The sequence below is a fragment of the Apaloderma vittatum genome, unplaced genomic scaffold (assembly GCF_000703405.1).
Source record: "Apaloderma vittatum isolate BGI_N311 unplaced genomic scaffold, ASM70340v1 scaffold24155, whole genome shotgun sequence".
In the NCBI taxonomy this organism is placed as follows: Eukaryota; Metazoa; Chordata; class Aves; order Trogoniformes; family Trogonidae; genus Apaloderma; species Apaloderma vittatum.
The window spans coordinates 4,172-27,486 of record NW_009719155.1 but is presented as its reverse complement, the minus strand read 5'-3'; the positions used below and the strand labels follow the sequence as shown (position 1 = coordinate 27,486).

General features: G+C 41.3%; 1 protein-coding gene across 1 annotated transcript; it reads left to right on the top strand.

The window, feature by feature from the left end:
* Nucleotides 1–7,609: 7,609 nt before the first annotated feature.
* Nucleotides 7,610–23,104, top strand: LOC104274799 (probable G-protein coupled receptor 128). The gene is given in 10 exon segments (XM_009870534.1): nucleotides 7,610–7,898; nucleotides 8,276–8,380; nucleotides 11,908–12,013; nucleotides 16,562–16,695; nucleotides 17,506–17,615; nucleotides 18,468–18,613; nucleotides 19,856–20,007; nucleotides 20,987–21,089; nucleotides 22,096–22,225; nucleotides 22,733–23,104. Coding segments are annotated over 10 exon segments (1,647 nt in total).
* Nucleotides 23,105–23,315: the final 211 nt, after the last annotated feature.

The window sequence follows — 23,315 nt, the reverse complement described above, 5'->3', positions numbered from 1 at the left end:
TACTACAGAAGTTTCTTCTATTGTTCAAATATTTCCAGATACTCCTGAGCAAATGCAGAGCTGGACTCTGGTAGATGAAAAAGTGTTGTAGGATCTGGTCCCTCTGCTTCTGAGTTTCCCTTTTATTTTTTCAGTTTGAACAAGAAAAATAAACAGCATGAAATTACTAATTGCAGTAAGCTGATTGCGCAAAAAGATGGGTAATAAAATAGTTTGTAGCTCAAGGGAAACCAGGACTCAGGGGAAAAAAAAAAAAAAAGACTTATTCTAAAGCTGTCTCACCTTCAATGCAAGATACACATTCACCAAATTTTTAGGAGCCACCTTTTACCTTCTCTTTTCCAAGGAGCACCTGAGCTGCACATGCTGTTAACGCTGAATTTTAGACTCCCAGGCTTATCAATGCTTTTCAAAATCAGTGAGGCTGATTTTTCTAAAGGAGATCTTCAGAAAGTACTTTGTTTCTCATAGACAGCAACAATACAAGTTTCTTCACTGCTTTTTTAACAAACTATACTTAATACTGTACAAATATTGAGGTGCTGTATCTCTAAACAAGAGGGATAACCTAAGCAGGTAGAAAAGCGAGATAAACTGACTGAGCTTTCATGTGTCTTCTTAGAAGACTTCAGCTGGTAATTTTTTACAATTATTTTAGATCTTTGTCAAGTATCGTGTAACCAGGTGTCAGATTATCCAGATGAATCTACTTGGGAATGCAAGAATAGTTGGCTCACAGATGCTTCTATGTTTACAAATGTAAAATGGGAAAGTGCAGATTGCTAGCCAAAGATTTGTGCTTTTCTGAATAATCATTTGCTCTTCTTCAATGCCTTTCTCTGAAGAGAATCTCTTGGAGATTTTGGCACACTTTAATGAAACCTGTCTCCAGACATTCTTGTAAGAGAAGTACTGGTACGGCATTTTTGTAGCTTCATTTCTCACCTTTACAGTGGTCTCACTGTGAATTATTTGATATTTACTCCGCTCTGCAAATCCAAGGCTTGAGTTTCATTACTGTGGTTCCATGAAAATCAGATCTTTTGTTAGCATGAGCCAGAAGGAAGATCAATGGTTTTGCTGAGGAGCTTGCCTGTTAATTGCAGCAGGGATACGTTGGCCAAATGCAGTGTGTTGTTACACCCAGCTACAACCTTACCTTCGTTGTGCCACATCACTTTTGTCTCTAAATTGCTGGGATTTTTTCTAAGGGCAGATTTTTTTCCTGTTAGCATGGTTGGGGTACAAATCTTCTGCAGCACTGGGCACTGAAGACGATGGTTATGTAGAGAAGAGAAATCGAGGATTACAGAAGTCTGTATTGATAAGCCAAAACCAGTTGATGAAGTGAGCCTCATGTGATTCAATAAATTGAGTGAGCTGTGACTGTGGAAGGGTGCTTAGCAAACTCTCCTTTTTATTTTTTATTTTCTTTAAAAAAAGCTTTTTCAGAAGCAAAAAGTACCAGTACTTGAACATGTGGCAGCCTGCCACGCTTTCTCCTGTGACCACTTCAGCCTGGTAGCTCTGGCTCTGTCCTTACCTACACCCAGGCATCAGCCCAGCAGCAGCTGTGGGTCTGTACATTTTCTTGGGAGAAACCCCCAGCAGGACTCAGCCTGCTGAGAGGTATCACCTGTATCTCCCTCTGTCTCCCTGCTGTGAATGTCCTGTAAAAGATAAGAGAGCTGGACAAATAACTCATCAGATATATCTCTTGGTTTTGGTGCAACCACGCTTAGCAAAGATGCCTTCAAAGATGCCCAGTCGGGAGGCTAATTCAGTCTGTGACACAGAGCTGTAGGGCAGGCTTCTTACCAAAACTCGCCCTTCACGTAAGAGTAGGTGACATTGCATTGTTAAGACTAAAGGAAAAACAGATCCTGAAGCCTTGAAGAAACAGTAGTCTCTTGGATTTAACTTTTAATATTTGCAGTACATGCAGAGTGAATGTCATAGTGTGGGTTCGTGCCTGATGTATTTTTGGTGCCACAAAGGAAAGAAACGCCCTGTTTCAGAGTGGTTTTTTGCTACACAGAACACCAGACTTGTTAATCTCAAATATTGTTCAAAAGAGATGCCCAGGAACAGTAAAGTGCCTATTGTGATGAAAAAGTTACAATCTTTGGCATTTCACTAGCAACAGATTTTTCTTGAGTTCAATAAGTGAAGGGAAGTCTGACAAGTTTACAGAAGCCACTCAGAAAAAGGTAGCTGCTCTCAAGAAAATTTAAATTATTGTTAAATATCAGTGCCTTTGAAAAACTATATGATAGTTTATAATATACAAGATATGCCTGTAATTTTATTTAAATAAAATGGATTTATTCATGTAAGATGTCTGTCATGTTTTCTGGGGAAAAAATACAACTGATTATAGGACAGGATGGGTGGGATAGACATGTTATTCTCATAGCCCACCCAGATACTTGAATGAGTTGCACTCAAATTCAGGAAAGGTCAGTGCTGCCTTGTCACGTTCCCTTGATTCTACTATTTAATTATCGTTTAGAACACAGGTGAAAACAACTCTTTGAGGTATGGGCAGTAGGGTTTCAGAGATCCACAACAGTCAAATGCTATGGAAAAAAGAGGTCCCGGATTTGGAACTGATTTCCTGTGTCACAAATGATGGAGCAGCCAGCAAGCCAAGTAAACAGAACTGCATGAATGTGATCTTTCTGTTTGGCAAGCTTAAGAATAAAATATTTAGAACTTCATTTGACTTTGCTCCCTTTTTCCTTTAAAGAAAAACCTGAAAAACCTTTTTCTGCTGTAGATCAAAATGTATTCTGAAAGAAAAAGCTTAGAAGAAATTGAAGAAATGTTGGCAATTATAGATTTTGTTCTCTTCGTATTTTTCACCACTTTCTAAAATTTAAATTAGGGACCATACCTGACAAAAAGAAGCAAACAATTTTGGCCATTCTCAGACTGCAGTTTGGAGATGAATCAATTATTTATTAAAGATTACATTCCCATGGCCTTCTTTCATCTTTCCATGTATATGAAACCACTTTGCTACATACTTGACAGGGAGTGAGTTTTTGTCAACTATGGGGAACTTTGGGTAGGATGCACTTATATGTACATAGGAAAGCTTCTAAATTTCTCCAGAACCAGATAAAGGAGAGAAATTCAGCATTTTCTAATTTCCCATTTCATCTGATTGCTTACAAACCTGAACGAGATGCATAAGACTTCTGAAAACTACCAGTTAGAAACTTCAAAAATCTAGAAGTAACTTTAAATAAACCAAGCGGGGAATGAACTAGTTTGCATTAGAAAATCAAATGTACCAATGGCACCGTATCTCCTGGGGTTGAGGCTTGGGTCGTCTACCTCCAACTGCACCAACAGCAAAACTGCTTACTCTTGTGGCTGACCTCAAGGAAAAGCCGGCCACAGGCTGCCTGCCCCACTCCATTTGGGCAGTTGTGTAAAATTCACATTTTGGCACTGGCTCACAATGGGAAGGTGTTTCCACTCGTGGGGATGACTCGGGACCTCAGGATTGCATCGGTGTTGGGGTGAGGCATGGAGGGAGGCACTCACGCACCGTACGGGGAGCCTGGTCTGAGGGCAGCATTGCCTGAGCCCAAGAAAGCTCGCTTGATATTGTCAGCAGGCTGCAAAGCAGTCAGTGACCCATAGGAAAAGAGGCTGAAACCGCACCCTGGAAAACCAGGGAGCAAGATGTCCTGGGGGAAAAAGCTTCTCTGAGCTGGCAGCTTAAAGGCAAGGCTGCTCCAGCAGTTCCTGGGTCCCTGACCATAGTGCCAGGTGCGTCTAAGCTGGCATTTTAGTCTGGATCGAGAGAACGCTTTGGACCTCACTTGCTGTTACTAACTTAAGTGCCGAGGTTTGCACCGTGGAGAGGAGTTGGAGCATGGGAGCTGAAGTCCTGATAAAGGCGCCCGCGTGAGGTGAGGAGTTTTTCTGACAGGAGGAAAGGAACCTACCGAAGTTTTATCATGAAGATCAACAGGTCAAATGTGGCTTTCTCCTAATTTACATTATCTGCATCTCCGTAAGTTTAGTAACTGTGATATTTGTTCTATATTATGTAAACAAATACTTTTTTTCCTTGTATGTAAACCTATCTTGAAGTAAGAGTAATTTGGCAGCAAGAAATTTCAATCCTACAGGTTCATCTATCCTTAAAACTGAGGCACTAGAAATCTTTGGTGTATCTGGTACCTTAATGCCCTCCTCCCATGTGGTTCGGTTCCTCTGAACTACAGCAGCTGGAGTAGTGGTTACTGGTACAGAAGTCGATGGAAGAAAACAGAATATTTTTTTATCCAAAAAGCCCTTTAGCATCTGCAGTAGTAGAAGCAAGCCTGAGTCCCAAGGGCTGCACAACAACAGCACATCTGTTAAAAGGGAGAAAGACAACTGGAAAACTGCTGGATACTTGCCTTTAAAATCTATTCTAGGTAAAATTTGTGCTTGCTCAAAATATGTGGGAGTAAAACGCCTAATACTTGTCAAATAAGCCATAACTTGTCCTCAGATGACTTTTTCAGAACGGTAATTTCTAATATCTTGCTCTATAATTGTTGCACTTCATGGATTTCTGTATTTGATACGCTTAGAATGAAAATACATTTTACAAGTCATTGAAAAGCATAATTATAAATACTACAGCATACTTTGCAACTTGATTCAGAAAGAAAGCTCTCACGTACAGACCACTGCCATTTAATGACAAAGTATTCTGGAGGGGATAGTATCTTAGGAGGTCGATGTCACAGTAATGGCATGAAGTACTAGCAGAAATGGTTGTGTATAAATGCTGTGGTTTCCAGCCATTGCCTCCCTGATGAAGAGGAAGAAGAAACAGAAGTTAAACTACAGATCTATACAACTGAATAGCAATTAAACATCATAGAAATCACTTCCAGCTACTCTATGACAACAGTAGGCAAACTGCGTTCATGGCACGTGGCATTCCAGCCTGCCTCCAGAGTTATTTACCAGGGACAAGGTTCTCAGCCACATTCCAGGATTTTTATGGCTCCTGTGTAGTAGCCCCAGAGGCAGTAATGCCAGTTCCCTGCTCCCGAAGGGAACGACAGCAGGAGTAAAAACTTGCTCCGCTTTGCTGGAATTTTACTGGTTTGTGACTCTGACTCAGCCAAATGCAGTTGACACATAAAAAAATGTCAAAGATGGTGTTGCCTGCTGGCACTGCACTTCATTCAGGCTTGAAAACAAAAAAGAAAGGGAATATGAAACATCTGGCTCTAATTAAGGCTTAAAAGAAATAGAGGAAAGCAGAAGAAACATATCTAGTCACTTAAGACGGTTTTGTCTTCCCACAGATGCATCACATACAAATTTGCAAGTAATACATTATTTTTTCAGTTTGATTATTCTATCATATGAACATGTTTTAATATTTTCAGAAATAAAAGAAATAAAAATCCTTTAGGGTATGTTTATTGATTTGTTTTGGTTTTGCCATCTGCTTCCTTATGACATTTCTTTTCTTTGTATAAAGCTCACGTGACTTTACTAGTTTCCAATTTTTTTACTCACAATCCTACTTCCACTTCCCAGTTCACGAACTGACTTCCACTTGTAAACTTTGGCTTGCATTCCAAGGTTTTGGACTCACAGTATTTTATGTACCAAAACACAACATGCTGCTCAAAGACATCCATCATGATCTTAGCTATGTAACGGAATGAAGGAGTGATTGAACAGAAAGGGCAATGTCAGTAACCAGAAGAATTTATTCTTATTTCTTTCCTACTTTGTTATTTAAAAATCTCTGCAAGTCCCTGCTATCATTTAGCAGCATTGCTACTAGCAAAGGACCCAGATGTGTGATTCAGATGCTGGGTATGCTTTTAATACACTGTAAACATCAGACTTGGAGCTATATTGCATGCAGCTTAATGTTGCTGAACTATTCTGTGGCTCAGTTTCCCCATCTGCAAGACTCAGTCTATCTGAATCGCTCTTAGTTCTGCATGGGGACGAGCATCTTCCTATGAGGCTCTTAGACCTGTTTTTAAACTCTTGATCATTCTAGCCCCAGGAAAAGCTTACAGCAAGAACCTGTAAAGTAATTAACACACACAAAGGTACTAAGAATCCTTTGTGAGTAGGACAAGGAGGAGATGTTTCTCCCCAGTGTGTGCTGAGATTTTTCACAGCTCAACAGCAGTGAGATAACCGGGCCACGGACCCGTCAGGCTGCCAGGGCTTGCCTGGGCAACTCTGCAAATGCTTCCCAGCCCACAGCATGGCTGGGCAGTGGGATGCATACTGGGGCCATCCCTGGAGCTGTGTCCCCCTCCACCCACAGCTGCTCTCACCAGACAAAAAGGGTATCTCTGCTGCCCTGCCTCACAGAGCCCCATTGCTGCCCCTCTGATGAAGAAAACTTGCCAATGCCTGTGCAACCCACCTGGTGGGGATTTGCATTGTGGCATTTTATTAACAGGCTCAAACATCCCCTCTGTGCCAGGGAGATGCCTGTTTCCTCCCACCCATCAGCTGTGTGCCATGGCCCCCCCGCCCTTCTCATATCCCGTGTGGATCCCAGCAATGAGGATCTTTTCCCTTCTCTGTTTTCCATGCTAAAGAGAATAACACAGAGAAGGGAAATATCTAGGACAAGAGACACACTTGTAAACTAATGGCTGGGCAGGCAGATCCCCAGCCAGAGAGAGCCGTGCCCAAGGGACAGCAACCAGCCGTGTCCTGCCTGGAGGTTTGTCCCAGAACCAGTTACTGGTGCGGTAGCACAACCTGTCACTAAGGCATTAAGGCTGTCTGAAGAAGTGTATTAACAACATTGGAGCTCCTGTTTGCAAATGTAATGTAATCTTAAATATTTCGACATTTCCTAAGTCCTTCCTATGTCGTTGGGTGCTTTCCTCAATACAAAGTGTCTTGATCACTAAAAATTAGACGTTTGTGTTTTCTGTATCGATTTTTTGAATACAAGCATGAGTACTTTTATGAATGTTTTGCAGATTGCCACCAAGGAGACCAAATGCATCCTTTATCTTACTCTCTTTTCCTTGATAAGAGGAAAAACCACCTTAATAACGTGTAAGGTGTTAAAGAGACAGTAGTATCAATGTCAGTATTATCCAGTGGCTAGACCATTGGGCCACATTGCAACAGACCTGAGCCTTTTTATTGACTGGATTTCTGTACATCCCTAACATATTACACCAGATTTTTGAGCCTTGTTTCTAAAACTGAGATGGTAATTGAAAAAGCCAAACATGCCTCCTTTCTTCACCAAGAGTCACTGCTGAAGAATACCATGTAAAAGCAAGGTACTGCTCCTACTCACGCCCAGGGAATTCATCTAGTGAGCACTGATATAAAAAAGACAGTGTTATTCTAATTTGTTCTTTAAATGGCTCTGTTTGCCTCTTGATTTTCACCATGATACTAACCTCTTAGCTTTTTATTTGTCAGCGGGAGACACGCTAGCATGCAGGACAGGCTGGTTTTGACACTGCTGGTGGTGTAACTTTTCTTTCCACTTCACACTTTAATAATGCTTTTTTTCTCTGTCCCTGCTCCTTTCTGGATGGATTAGATGTCCCAGGAATCTAAAGACATGTAATTCGCAGTTATGTCAGTGCCTGCTGAGTGGCAATATTTAATGATGGGGGTGCGCAGAGGAGATAGATACAACCAGGCTCTAGACTGCCTGTCCACACTATGTAGTATGGAAATGCCATTTACTCTCCTGAAAGTGCGTGCCAAGTGCCTGGTCCAGGCCAGTCCTGATATGGTTGGCATTTCCACCTCCTCTCAGCAGAAGAGGAAAGTTGCTGCAGAGGACAGACCTTCTTATCCTTCCACAGCCTCATCCCTGGGTCTTTCTGGGCCTCCTTGCTGCAGAGCCCAGCTGGTTACAGGTGTGCTGGCAAATAAAACGAGGCCATGCACCCCCCAGAACGCGTAACTAGATCTGTTTGGGGACTAGAGTCAGCTCCCAGGAAGATATAGATATATATAGATATATATATAGATATATGCCTTGCTTGCAGGGAGGAGAGGTTCACGGGCATGGCTCTGAGGCATGCTATGCACTCAGATAACAGGCTCTAGCCCTTATCAGTATAAATGTAGCTGAGTGTCTGAGCTAAGTAGAAGAACATTACATTTAATGCCTTGATAAGTGAAATGTTTTATCAGGTGGAAAATGTTAGAAATAGTGGCATGCCACTTCCTCACCAAAACTTTTTTTCTGAATGGACCAGAAAATGTTAAAGTTTTTACAGTAGATAAATAGTTAATTCCCTCTGGGAGAGAATATTGGTTGGAATTACCTGTTGTGTAGTGACCGTGATCCTTTGGGTGCTGTGTATTTGGCAGCTTGTCCTCAGGTTTAAAACAGGTAAGAAATAAAATTGTACCTCCTCTGAGTTCTGTTTGAGCTTTTTAAGCTCTTTTTCCTTTCCTTAATTATTTAAACATGACTGCTGATTAACATTATTACATCCATGCTCTATGCTTCTTACATGAAAACATTTTTATTCTTACACTGATGCAGTACTCCAAACTTTGCATTCTGCTGTAAAACAGCATTGAATGGCAAACAATCTCTGGAGTATTTTCCTTGTTTACAATACACATGATTTCTTTGAGAAATGTCTTGAAATTTTCTCACTCTTCCAGTAGAAATCTGATTTATTTTTCAAAAGACAAAAATAAACCTCCAGCTAGTCTAGTAAATTATGTTTTAAAGAGGAAATATTTACCTTTACACATGTTTATAAGCTTGCATTCACCTGTTCATGTTTTCATTACAACTCACATTGTAGAAAAAAATTTTGAAAGAAAATCAGCAATATTTGTTGGCATATTCTCTAAATGAAAATCAGGTCAATGCTCTCTCATAAGACACTTCTGTGTGCAAACTTGGAGCGGAAAACTGGTCAGTGTTTCATTTCAGCAAAATACTCACTATATGGACAAGATACAAAATTACACATTGAACTATATGCAAAATTCATAGAAAGAATCATATACTCCTGGCTGTTTGTCCAGTGGGCAGTCAGAGCTGGAGACCAAGAAGCCTAGGAAAAAGTTTATATAAGCATACATTAGGTTATTTTTACTTCAAGGGATTTATCAGATGTTTGTAGGCAGCGGACATGCCCAAGAAATGGCACATATGTAAGCAGCAATTATTTAACATATATCAGTAATAATCTACTTTTGCTAATGTAAGTATATGCCCAGTGTTTTGTTTGACTTGAAGCTAAACACGGATGAGATGGGAGTTAACTCTCAGTGCATCTTGAGGATACCTCTGCTTATGCCTAGGATTTACACAACTGCAGGAAAACAAGCTGCTATGAACTGGATTTAACCTGCAGATACTTCAGGGATGGAGAATATCTCTGTGCCCATCTGATGCATTGCTTGTTGTGCACAGTGGAAGCGTTTCATTTTTATTCAAATTTTAACCAAAAGTATTAGCAATAACAGTTCCCGTGATGTTTCATTAAAAAACCCCTAACAGTTCACGAGGACATAGTATTATGGAGTAATCTTTTAGTTTTAGTTTAAAAATATGTACCATCAAAATTATTGTGATTCTTGAGATGATTAATGTATGCAAAACTTAAAAGCTAAAGACAAATACAAAAATATTTTCTGAATCTTAAAATAAAACGAGAACACCACCGTGGTTTTAAGCCAGTGCCATGATTACTGCAGCCTGATGAGTTTTACTGCATGTAGGGCAGACATGGCTGCATTAGTCAGCTCAGGAATTTGTATTTGTGAAAGACATAGATTTCCCTCTGGGAAAAAAAAAAAAGAAAAAATGCTTTACGGTGTTACATGAGACCTTGAACAGTAGGCTAAGAAAAGTTACCAGGAAGCTCTAAATAGAGGCATGGTTTTGACTAGCATTGACAGATCCCACAAACGTTGCATTGCTGTTAGAGAGCGAGTCTTTTTGGGAAGGCAAAGGTAAGGCTGACACTGTTTGCAGGCACCTGCTTTTTGCTGCACAGGCTGCGTGCCAGCTGTGCCTGCACTTCCAGGGGCAAATGCTGCTCTTCTTACCCCATGGCTTCATGCTTTTTTGTTTCACTGCTTTCAAAATTATGTCAGCCCTGTTTTCCTTTTCACCTTTCCCTTTCCTCACACTCCTTTTCCAGCTAAAGCCAGACCCCAACACTGTAGCCTGGCTGTGGAAGCACCACCACTGCTCCCACCAGAAGCTGCCCCAGCAGCTCCCCTGCCCTTCTCCTCCCGCACCCCGGTCTGTGCATTTGCAGAGCAGTGCTGCTCCCTCCCTGGTTTTGGGATCTGCTGTGGCAAATTACTCTGCTGCATCACCTTCTTCCCAGCTGCTTCAGGTGCATGTTCACCTCGGTGTCACTCCTCTGCCATATGTCCCCAGGCACCACACGCTGTGCTGGCCAGGCGAGCCAGCGCTGCTGGGCAATGGGGCAACAGATGCTCAACAGACACTCAGCTTCCCCAGATATAGCTGCTCTCTACAGCTGCTTTCCTACAGCCACCCAAACCTCAGTTGCTGAGTGAGGTTTCCTTTTCTCACTGTAAGACTTCCAGCAGAGAGATGATGTGTTTTGAAAAGCTGATGGCTAGCAGAGACATTACCTAGTGACGCATGGATATTATTCCTCTATCATCATAGACATCTGGCTGTAATGTAGCTGAGACAGCCTGAAACACAAATGCTAAATAGCAACAACTTGAGCAAAAGTCGAGCGATGCATGCCAATAACAGAATTACCCTTGCCACGTGGCATGTCCCATATAGTTTGCAATAATCTTCCAGTTATATGAATCCCATTAAAAAAAAGAAGTTAAGCAATCTTTTTAGCTCAGTGAGAACATCAAAAATACACAATAGCACATGTTTCTGACAGCACTGTTTACTTTTGAAATTTCTAGCTTTATTCTGGTTGTCAGCATCTCAAAACACAGGCACTAAAATGTCAGATCAAATGGCAGTCCTCAACGCCAGTGCACAATTTCCACCATGAACCTTAAGGGAAGGGATTCCAACTACATCCTTCACTTAGGGACAGTGTGAGATCGATTGTGAGGAAGCCTTGGTCCCTACAGATGCCTCAAGTCTTGGACCCATCTTTCAGAGCTTGACGTCCATCAAGCTCTTCCTTGTTGCAATTTCTGCTGCAGAACATACCTTAGCCATTCAAGATTTTCCAGTATCTTTTTTAAGAAACCTTAACATATTCAGAGTTTGCCAAACAGGGCAAGTACCAGTTCAGAAATTTCTATATCTGCAATTTCTCTGTTATTGTGGCAGCCCATGCAATGACTACTTTGAACAAACCCCACTATTTTTGCCAGAAGACGGAATAAAAACTGGCACCTGTCCTGGAGTGTGGACATATCTGAGACTGGGGCATTGTTTTTTATCTGCCTTATCCTATAATACCTTTCTTAAATCAGAGCATCTCTTTCTGATTCTTGGATGTGTATGTGTAACATACTTGTTACTGTTCTGGGTCCCTCAGCACTGGGAAACTTGTCGCATTTTGCCTTCTTGCTCCTGTGAGAACCTGCTGGAGTAATTTGGGCTTTTCACAGATTCAACATGTTCACCTTTTGGCAGCACTAAAGTCCACACCATCGCTCCTGCTTGTCCAGCAGCTACACAAAACTGTTTCCACCTACATTGTTCTGGGAATGTAAATTCAGGTTTGAAAGCTTAGACCCCACATTCATGCCATTGGTTTCAGGGACAAGGAGGGACTGGTGACTGAGTACATGGGTGAGACTGTGGGTCACATATTTTTAGCTGAACGTTTTTTAGTTGAAACTTCAAATAAATCATATTTGTTTCTTTCCTTCATCAGATTACATATGTGGTTTTAATAAATGTATTTATATCTTGATTTGTTATTTACACAGATTGTACAGAACCCATGGTACCTCCATGCTTCTACCTCAAGGGCAGTGTCTGCCGGGATGGAGTCTGTGTGTGCCCAGAGGAGTGGGTGGGGTCTCTTTGTGAGATAATTCAATATAAGCCAGGCAGCATGGGCAGCTGGTGTTATTTCTGGGAACTCCTCTGCTTTGGGAGGCCCCTTGCTCAGCAAGGTCAGATCTGCTAGCAATGGCATGGCTCTTCTTGCTAGGTGAGGCCGTATCCTTCACCCACTTCTGTTCTTTCATCTGGGGAGGACATTACAGGTTTCATCTCTCTGTGGCCTGTTTATAGCCAATTTGGCCATTGTTTGAATTCCTCTATTTGAAGATCACAGTGACCTGAAAACCTGATTCAGACCTCAGTGGCTGTTATTACTGTGTCTGTGTTATTACTGTGTTTAAGGGGCAACATCCAGATCAGAGCGTTGTGGGACAATGCCTGTCCTCAGCTCCTGCTGCCACTGGCACTGGTCTTGGATTAGTGGAAGTTCCTACAGCGGGCACAGCACTGGCCTGGTTGACTCCAATTTCAGTCCCCTCTGCTGCAGCATGGCATCTCTGCACTTCCAAAACTGGAGTGGGTGCTCCCAGCCAATGTTGGGGGGGTGCCGGCTTACTGAGCTGCAGTATCTTCAGAGCTGTTAAGATCCCCAGCTCACACCTTCCAAGGTGGCACATGGATATGACATCACACATCAGCTGCACCTTTGTCAGATGAACTTGCTTGTTTGGTCAGAAGGTTGTCAAATGACTTGCAGCTTACCCAAGAAAATATTCTTGGTGAAGATCACTAGGCAAATGGAAACTTCAGCCCTCTCTTGTCATTTCCCTTATGGAAATGCTACAGGATGGGTAGCACAACGAACATACAATGACAGATTGTATGGGTTCATGACGGATTGGAACATTTAGGCAAAAGGTTTCAGAGCAGCTGGCTTAACTAAAATAATGATGACTGGGATTTCAGGACTGGAAGCAAACCATCATGATCTCTCTGTAATTCCCTACTCATTCCTCTGACATTCTGTTTGTGATATGCTTTGAATTGCCTTAAAGAACAGATTTTAATAACTGTAGTTGTTACAATATATGAGGTAAGAATGTTTGGACAGACATCATTAACTTGAAATAATAACAAACATTATTGCATTTACAAAATTTGAATTTTACTCTGTTTTAAAGGGGAACATTTATATTGGCCATCTGTCTGTTGTTCCACTTTCTTGGCAACTTTAACTTGCTGATCAGTTTCAACTAAATTCGGTAGATCATTACAGGTCTTAAAGGTCTTCAGTTCATGTGAGTTTTGTGCATATCACTAGTTGGTTCCAGAAGGCCAAATCTGTAAATACGTCACTGAGAAAAAGGCAAGGAAACTTTGCTGGTAGTGAGGAGATGGAGGCCACATGGCCAGTTAGTCCAGTCTGGTCACTAAGATGCACAGCTCTAAACTGCCCATGATATTTGCCTCCTCTCCACCAGCTTACAAAATAAAGATGGATATTTTATGTATTGGGGATGTAAACATGGATGTAAGACACAGGGGTGAGGGTGCTGAGTCAAAATGGGGCATAAAGAGTGTGGGAATACACTGCTAAAGGTGTTGAGGAGGCTGTCAGGTGCTAGGTGTATAGAGGAGGTGGTCTGGTTTATTGCTGGCAGGAGAAAGCAGGGCCTATAGGGTAGACAATTTTTGTAAAGCCATTACTTCTGTTGCAATAGTGAAGGAAAACTTCCATTTGGTTCATATTTCGTTCCTTTTGTATGTTACATCATGATTTCTTTCCTCCACAGATAATGACCCATGGCCTGGTTTTCTTCCTACTTGTGTTTTCTTCAAAAAAAAAAAAATCTGGATAAATTCTACTGAAGTCAGAGTATTTGCAACAATTTGAGATTTGCATCAGTGGGGAAAAAAGCACCAAACAATTTTATTTCAGATGGACTCTCTTTTGTAAGTAGAAAAACAAGTAGCATAAGTAAATAAACATGTAGTGTAGATAAGTGTATAAACTAGCCAAGTATATAAGCTTTCATATCAAGGCTTGAATAACTCAAAAGATGAAAAATAAACCTTGAATAGGTACTCATGTATGAATGCATATGTATTCTTGCATGAATGTAGTAACTTATTTCTGGCTTTCATCTGTCAGAAGGAAAGCAGGATCACCACAAAAGTATTCAAACCCATGGGTCTAGACAGGATCCATTCAAGACTGCTGAAAGATCTGCCTGATATCACTGTGAGGCTGCTATCTGTCACCTATGGTGATCAGGGCAGGCCACAGAAAACTTAAAAAAAAGAAAGTAGTATGGCCACCTTTAAGAAGGTCAAGGAGGCCTGAGGGAACCATAAGCCAGTCAGCCTTACCTCAGGCCCTAGAAGTATTATAGAGCATGTCTTCTTGGAGTCTATTTCCATGCACTTGAAAGACAAGAAGATAATCAGGAACAGCATGGATTTACAAAGGGCAAATCATGCCTGACCAATCTGACTGCCTTCTGTATGAAATAACTGTCTATGCAGACAACAGAAGAGCAACAGATAGAACACGTTGATTTGAGAGGTGCCTTTGACACCACCTCCCTGATGAGTCTTGTTTGGTAGGTCAAGATGTACAGATTGTGTGAATGAACCATTAGCTGAGTTGAAAATTAACAGCCAAGCTCAAAGAGTAGCAATCAGTGACATTGTAAAACTGCTGGTCAGTACTAGGGCCGGTGTCATTTAATGTTTTCATCAAAGATCTGAACGACAACACAGTGTGTCCTCTCAGCAAATCTGCAGACAATACTAAACTTAGGGCAGGGAAGAGGTATTGTTGACACTGTTAATGGCAGAACTTTAATACAGAATAACCTTGAGAAACCTGAGGATTGTGCCAACAGAAACCTTACAGTGTCCAACAAGGACAAGAGCTGATCTCTGTGCGAGAGACATTGGTACAGACCAGCAACTTGCTGAGGAGCAGCCCTGCTGGAAAGTACCTGGGAGCAATGGTGGCTGCCAAGTTCAATATGAGCCAACAGTGTGTGTTCATTGCAAACAAGGCAGAGCAGCTGTGCTATGTGGAGGGAGACAGGCTGACACTGTTACTCCACCCTCCCCTTCCTGGCACTGGTTAAGCATCACTGGGAAATACGTGCTTAGCTTTGCCCTCTGCACCCAAGGCTGAAAACACTTGGAGAAGCTGGAGAGGGTCCAGCAGGATGCAGTGAGGGTGATGAGGGGCCTAGGGCAGGTGGCCTACAGGGAGCGTTTGTGGGAGCTGGGCTCGTGCAATGTGGTACTGAGGAGGCTGAGGGCAGAGCTAGTAGCAGCCTCTAGCTAAGCGTGTGGGAGTTGTAAAGACCATTGAATCCAAACTCGTCTCAGCAGCACCAGAAGATAAAGCAAGGGGCAGCGGTCCTAAATTGCAGTTTGAAAAGCTAAGACTGAGCATGAAGAAAAAAATTTTAGTTAGGGAGGTAATGTGTCACTGGAACATATTTTCCTGTGAGGATGTGGTGCCTCTGACCTAGATGCCCTCTAGAGCTTCCTGCCTCACATTTTTGGGACATCTCACCCTGCTAATCGCCTCCTGGCAATCAAAGTTTAGTTATAGTGCTGTAAGGCAGACCTAATCTTTGCAGAGTCATGCATCCTTATTTGTTCGTAACCATTTCTATAGGAGGAAAGTATCAAGGCATGGGAAACAGAGAACCTATAGAAAATAAGTCCCACAGAAAGTTAAATGGCTTGGCAAGGAAGCCCGTGCCAGAACATGGAGAACACTCCAGGTCTCCTGAGCCCCCCTTAGGACCCCAACCATAAGCATGCTTCTTTGACTCAGTCTGGCTAATGGGACACAGTCAGCTGAAATGTGGTTCGAATCAGCAAAAGTTAGAAAAAACAAGATGTTGCAAGACCTAAGACCAAGCAAAAAAAAATCTGCTTGCGCGCTGCAGCATTTTTTTCAAGTGCTTGCAGCATTGCAAAGTAAACTTGTGTTAAGTTATAGCGGAAGGTATCACCTGAGATTGCAATCAGATGCCGTACTGGGTCAGGCCACGGGTCCACTGAGCTCATCATCCTGCCTTTAGATGTAGCCAGTACCAAGTGCTTAGACACAGCATGGGGTTTGGGGTGGCCACCCCATCCTGTTCCAGCAAGCAGTGGGGCAGTGACTTCCTGCACCAGAAACCACATCTGACTCATCGTGATTCCGAGCTGCCAAAGGATTGTCCCTCATTAATTATCCAAACCCTATTTGAAGTGAATGCGCATTCTTGCCCCCTGACATATTCTGTGACATTAGATTACCAGATTTGATTTCCGCCTGGGTAACAAGACTCTGAAAGTGAAACTTTATGATCTTTTACAAGTTTTCTAAGACCAAAGCAGTGAAAATAGGAGGGATGGAAAAAAGTATGGGCTTTTAAGGTTTCAGTGACTTCATAAATATCACTTGTAGCAGTTCAGCAGCCTGGGTTTAGACAAGATTTACCCAGCTATTTTTATTTCCTTTAGGGCAAAAAGACCAATGAGCCTCTCTTGTCTCAGTGCTATTTTACTTTCTAAAATTTGTCCCTGTACTAAAAAATATTGATCTGGATATATGTTTTTTCTGTTGTTTTTTTTTTCCCCCTTCTGTGCAGTTAATTTCTGTAAAGCCAGTACTTCCACAGCAAACATTTCTGAAAGCATTACAAAAAACCTTACTTTTGAACAGATTACAATGGGGAAATATGACAACTCTAAAGAAAAATGCAAACTTGATACTGTAAATGGTATGTGTTTCTTCCCTTTCACTTCTGCTTCCCAAAAGCAAATGCAAGGCTTGTGAAAGATGTTGGATTACTAAACCAGATGGGAGGTTGGCGTTTGAAGCCAGAACTGCATAGCTCGGACAGCAGGAGCCCAAACCTTTCCACACAGCTTTCTACCCCAAACGCAGAGAATTTAAGGTACACATGCTGAGTTGTATCCCTGACTGTCTGGGACTGGGCTCAAAGTCAGCTAATATCTGCTCCTGAACAGCCTTTTGATAGAAAAAACAATCTATTTATATTCTACTCTATAACATTAGGATTCAGGATGCTTCTTATCAACTGTGGTTTCTTGAATGGTCTCAGCTTTCAGAGATCTCGTAGAGCATTAGTGTTGCACAGCTGCTCCACGTGCCCTTTGCATTTCTTTTATAACACAGAAAGTATGTTTTTCAGGACATGGAAAAATGTCTTTTTCATAGCTCGGTGCTGATGCTTGTGCCTCCTGTTTAAGAGATGTGTTTCTGCAGCTCTAGCGTAACTAGACCTATCTGAATTTGGCATGAATAATGTCACCCACTCTGACAAGATTGTGTTTATGAGTCTTAAAACATGTTCTGAAACGAACAATAACTAGTTAAATAATTGATGGTCACTTGTAACACTGAAAGACAAATGTTTTACATGCAAATAAAAAATAACACTGGATAGGGCATCACCGCCACAGTATTGTTTTCATTCGTAATGAAGTGATGCACATGTGAGTGCTTCCATACTAAATGTATATCCTCTGTACTAAATATACATCTTTCTGCTTTTACAAAATTACAGGTAACACTTCAAGAGTAATCCAGATGAATTCCAGAGAAGGGAGAACTCCTACTTCAGAACCTCCGAGAATTCTGAACTGCAATGGAGATCTGGACTTCCTAGCACCACAGGTAATCTTAAATTGCCATTTGAACAGTGTCTGAGGTTCTACATGACCTCAAGAAAAAGTGATAGGAAATTGAAGCAGGACATATATATGTGTTACATCTCTTAAAACTTTGCAGAAAGCAAAATTAACGTCCAAAGCCCTTTTCAGTGGTATTCTTGTCATGTGCCTGCTTTGCAAATGGCTGGAATTTCCAGTGGTGATCATTTTATGTTGCTTAGTTTTGCCTGAACACAGCATCCCATTTCATATTGCTTAACTGGCCTGCAATTTCCTCAGTCAAGGTTCCCACTTCAGAGCAAGCCCATCTGAACGGAGATGATGCTGACCTAGGACACCAAATCAGCAAGAAAGTGGAAGGGATTTGGAGAGGACTGGCATGAGGGAATGAAGTGATGCTGACACTGACATGTTAGGAAGGACTATGAGTGAATCCTTTCCACTCAGTCCTGTGATTGGCTGAACACGGATGAAATACTTCTGTCCCTCAAGAATTCAAATTAAAGCTTTCTTGTACGAATGCCAAACTCTTCCTGATAAAATCCATACAGCCTGAAGCCTTACTTTAAGGATTAGCTCTGCCATTTCTATAAAACATGGAGAGCTGAACCTGACTAAGCACATGACAATGACGGCTTCTCCTCCACTTCTGAGCTTCATTTGCTTATCACTAGCTCCAACTGAGAAATAAAAAGAAAAAAGAAAAAGGAAACAAGAAATCAGCTACAGTACCTTTAAATAAGAAAAGTCCCTTTCATCATGCATTTTTGCTTGACTACTGTAACTTCAATTTAATGATTCACCTGCCCGGATCCCTTAATGGGAAACCCTTGAGCTCAATATTATATTTCCCCAGGACACAGCCTTCACTAAGTGGTTCAAACGTCAAATCATCTCTAAAGTAATAGTAAAGATAAAGCACAAGGTTGCACCACAAGGCTATTCTGCTGCCATCAGTAATTCGGAGTTTTGTTACACGTTGCGGTGTGGTGCTGCCATCTAGTGAGCTGGGGCAGCTCGAGGGAGAGGGTCCAAGAATGGGAGGAGGGCTTTTACCTTTCATTCCCACCATTCCAAACTTTGTAAACAACTTAAAGCTGTACAACTGAATTAATCTTAATTTTGATAGCTTCCCAGCATAACAGTGGCATCCGAGTGCACCCTCAGCAAGTTTGCTGATGGCACCAGGCTGAGTGGTGCAGTCGATGTCCCAGAGGGACGGGATGTCATCCAGAGGGACCTGGTCAAGCTGGAGAAGTGGGCCCATGTGAACCTCATGGGGTTCAACAGGGCCAAATGCAAGGTCCTGCACCTGGGTAGGGAGAGTCCTTGTTATCAGTACAGGCCAGGGGATGATGTGATAGAGAGCAGCCCTGCAGAAAAGGACTTTGGGGTACTGGTGGATGAAAAGCTGGATTTGAGCCACCAATGTGTACTCACAGCCCAGAAGGCCAATCGCATCCTGGGCTGCATCAAGAGAAGCGTGGCCAGCAGGTCGAGGGAGGTGATTCAGCTCCTCTGCTCTGCATATGATAGATCAGTAAGAATTATTATGAATCCATGTGAAGTAAGCGATTGGCGAATGAATGTAATTTCTAAGGAAATCACTGAAACAAAACTGATTTTGTTTTTTTACACCTACTTTTATTCCTCATTTTTAATTGAACTACCTAGCACTGTGAATAGTTGCCTTCACTACTTATTTGCACTTCAAGCTCCTTGTTGCTTATTAAAAAGCAGTTCTAATCGCAGTACCTTGCAGAAGTATGTTTTCTGAAAACAACTGCATGCAGTTTGATATATGACTGCACAAGCATTGCTGTGCTCCAAGAGAGGAGGAGATGGTTCATGGCATTTCTCATTGTTTGCTTCCTGTTACACTGTGGTTTCAGCTCCGGCTGGCAGCAATTTAATGGTACTGTCTGAAAGCTGTTGTTTGGCTTGTGCAGAATTCATTTGGCATCGATTTAAAGCCAAGTCAATGTGTATCTGAACCATAATTGCCTGAATAATTGACAGAAATGGGTAATTTCATCGGCAGTCTTGACTGAGAAAGGTACACAAAGTAAGTTCAAAATGCCAAATTATGCCATTATTGATACTGTTCATAAGGTTTACCGGAAACCCCATAAATCCCTTAGTAGCTGTCAGCTCCCCTTTCAGAGGATAACTGTCAGCACACACCATTTGTTGGTGCGTATCTGCTTATGTTTCTGTAGCTACTTTGTCTCCTTGTGATCCCAGTCCATCCGAACTGCAGCTGCATGATCATGCCGTCTTTTCGTATTATACTATCAGTGACTAAAGCACCATTGGCTGTGCAAAAGGAAAAGACAAGTTCTTGACATGCAGGTGTAATCGCACTAGTGATTTTTCTCTCCTGATGGTAGGACATTGTCCTTTCTTGAATGGGAAGAGTTTGAGATTTTTTAATTAGTTTGGGTTTTTTCACCTGTCAGACATGCGAGTTTTCCCCAGGCTGCTGGAAAGCTAAATGTGTTGGCGAGTCCTGGCTTCCCCTGACACAAATTGTGGCTGTGCCCACCTGCCTGTGCAGCAAGAGGGAAGGGCTGGCGCAATTCACTCCCCTTCCTCAGTTGCAGCAGCCTCCAGCTCTGTAAACACTAAGCCTGTTACCATTAAGTTTTATATATTGCCCTCTTGCACTAACAAGACTACTTAGGAATGACTGCTTCTGACGATTGTTATTCTTTCAGTATTTGCTTCACCTTCTCTAAACAAAACACTCCTTGGGTAAAATCAGTTATCTGAGGTCATGGACTTCAGCAGTGCCAGGATTTCACAGGTTTTTTTCCTCTGTCTTCAAAGAGCAGCATTTCCAAATTTGTAATTTTATTTGTTTCTGTATTTCCCTTTATATTACACATGTCCTTATCACACAAATTTACTATATTATTGAAAAGATTTCCAACCATTTATGCAAAGACAATATTTTCTGTTTTACTGAATAGTTGTGTCTATTCGCTTCTTTATTGCCACTATACAAAGACTGATTTTCATTTATAATTCGTCACATCATCTTATCCTCAGAAGCCAAATTCAGAATGCACATCAGTACAAAAAGTTAAAGCTACTTTATCCAGGCTGTGTCACTTTGCATTTTTAATGAATAATTTAATCTGCTATTTTGTTAAATATTTGATTGATATTGTGAAGTCTCTTTCTGGAGTTCTTTAAAAGCTTCTCTAATTTTGAGGTCCAGAATAATTTTGCATGATTTGAAAATTTTGGCAGTGGCTATCAACTTTACTAAAATATTTTTGTTTCTCTCTGTAACTAGAAACACCATTTGTAGAAAGAAATTTATCTCTTCCCATCCTGTAACAGATAAAATTTGTTTTCTAGGCTTTTCAGATCAATATAAATATGTGAAGCCTTTGGAGTGTATTTCTTACATTGGCGTTGGATTGTCTATGGCTGGTCTGGTGATTACCATTTTGTTTCAAATATTCACTAAGTAAGAGTGAATATTCACTAAGCTTATGCTAAGCTACAATATTTTGCTCTGTATATAGTTTGAGGAAAATAAACAGAGTAGTCAGTTTAAAACATACGGCAATATTATTTATCAGCAAGTAGTATTTTTTTAAAGAAGAATTAAATGCATAGTATAGCTTGGGAAATAAGTGTGGCTTACTGATTGAAGACATGAGATGTCTCATCCATGCCACTCACCTAGATGAAACTTTAACCTTTCTCTTAAAGTAATATTTTAATGTAAGAATATATATGACTTCTCCACTTTTGAAAATGTGAGCTTTGAAAAGAAATTATATAATAGAGAATGGAAGAGCCCAGTGTGGTAAAAGACCAAGGCCATTCCTAGGGAATGCTGGGCCTGGCTGCTGACAAGAAAAATCTTTCCATGGCTTTGACAAGACAGCTCACCAGCTATAAGAAAACTAAGCAGGCAGCATGTTCTACTGAGGCTCAAGTCAAGGCTTGATCCTTCTACCACGGGCTCCCATCACCATATCTGTTCTCCAGATAATGTCCGAGAATGACCTTTTGGTGGTCTGCCACTTCTGTTGCATTTCTGCATTCTGTTGCATTGCTACACTGGTCCATGCTACATGTTGAGGTATTTAGCTCATTATCAGTATTTTACCACCAGCATGACCTCCTTTTTATTTTCCTCTATGCTCTGTACCCTTCTATAACAATGTCTAATCAGTTGTGTTTTTTCCAGCCAGCTACCGACGTGCCTGCTACGATGGTGTCATTTAAGGTGAGTCATTTTATCCCACTGTCTTACCGCTTACACTTTTGGCATTCATGTAGAAGCATGCATATTGTTCCTCAGGTTCTCTTCTTGCTATCCTATTTAAATGTTACTCTGCCTTCTGTTGCTTATTTGATAGATTCTGTTGCCTTCTGTCCATAAAATACCTGCAGAGAACTGATGATTTCAAACCACCATGATTATACAGCAATGTTGTTTATGTTCACTGCTTGTGCTACAGTTTTACTGTGAGCGACCTAATTCAAATACAGGTTCAGCAAACTTCCTGGATGGATGTACCTGTGATTAATGTGTCACGTGATCCCCCTTTGAACAAGGAGCGGAGTCATGCCAATGGAGTTGTAGTTATCGTAAATGAATGTGTGTTTCTCATCCTGCTTTCACTAATGTAGATTTGGAGCAATTCCACCCAGATCAATGTATTTAAGACTGTAGGAGCTTCCAGATTCTGCCTTTTAAATGCATTTATAAAAGCATTTGGAAGTGGAGGTTTATTCTTCTCTTGTACCTCGAAGACTGTTTAGAAATACTTTCCACCTTTTAACATTCAAGAAAAGGATTCTACAGAGCAGAGTGGAAAAAATAATGTATCCCAAGTGCTGTTGGAAAAGGAGCAGTCTGAAAAGGTGCCATGTATTGTCCATTTCAGCTAAAATCAGACAAAACTGATGGATTTAAGTTGTCCGAGAGTAATGATGGTGTAAAATTCTGCAACACCTCATTGTTTTGTTCTCTCTGTATTAAAGACTGCAAACTCTAGCTTGCATTTACTGTAAATGGAAATGAGGAAATATTTTACAGTTTCGTATTTTGCTCTACGTTTCTATTTTTTTTCATAAATATATTTCTACCAATAGGAAAACTCAAAAGTAATGTCTAACAGGATGTTAGTACATCTCTGCTTCTTTATACTCACTTTTAACATTATCTTCATCTCTGGAATTGAAAACTAGAATGCCAGGAATGACAGCAGCAATACCATCAACTATAACCAGCAATACTTTCCTTATGATAGAATCCGCAACACCTTACTCACATCTGACGTAGGTCCTCCCACAGACTCCTGGTGCATGACCATGGCTGTCCTACTGCACTACTATTTGTTGGCAACGTTTACGTGGACAGCACTCAGTTTGGCACAGTTGTACTTACTCCTGGTTAGAGCCATGAAGACCCTGTCTGGACACCTCCTCATAGCCATGTCAGTAATCAGATGGAGTAAGATTTAAAGTCATATATATGGCAACTCTTACCAAAGTATTAGTACATAGTACATTCAGGGAGAGCTGTAAAGATAAGAGATCATAAGAGAGCAATTTTAATCAGTGCCTCTCTGTTTTAGCACAATGTGATTTAATAAATAATCTCCTAGTACTGCTCACACTGCTGATATAAACTGAGCTTGTTTTCGTTGTCCTGATATGGCACTGGAACTGATAG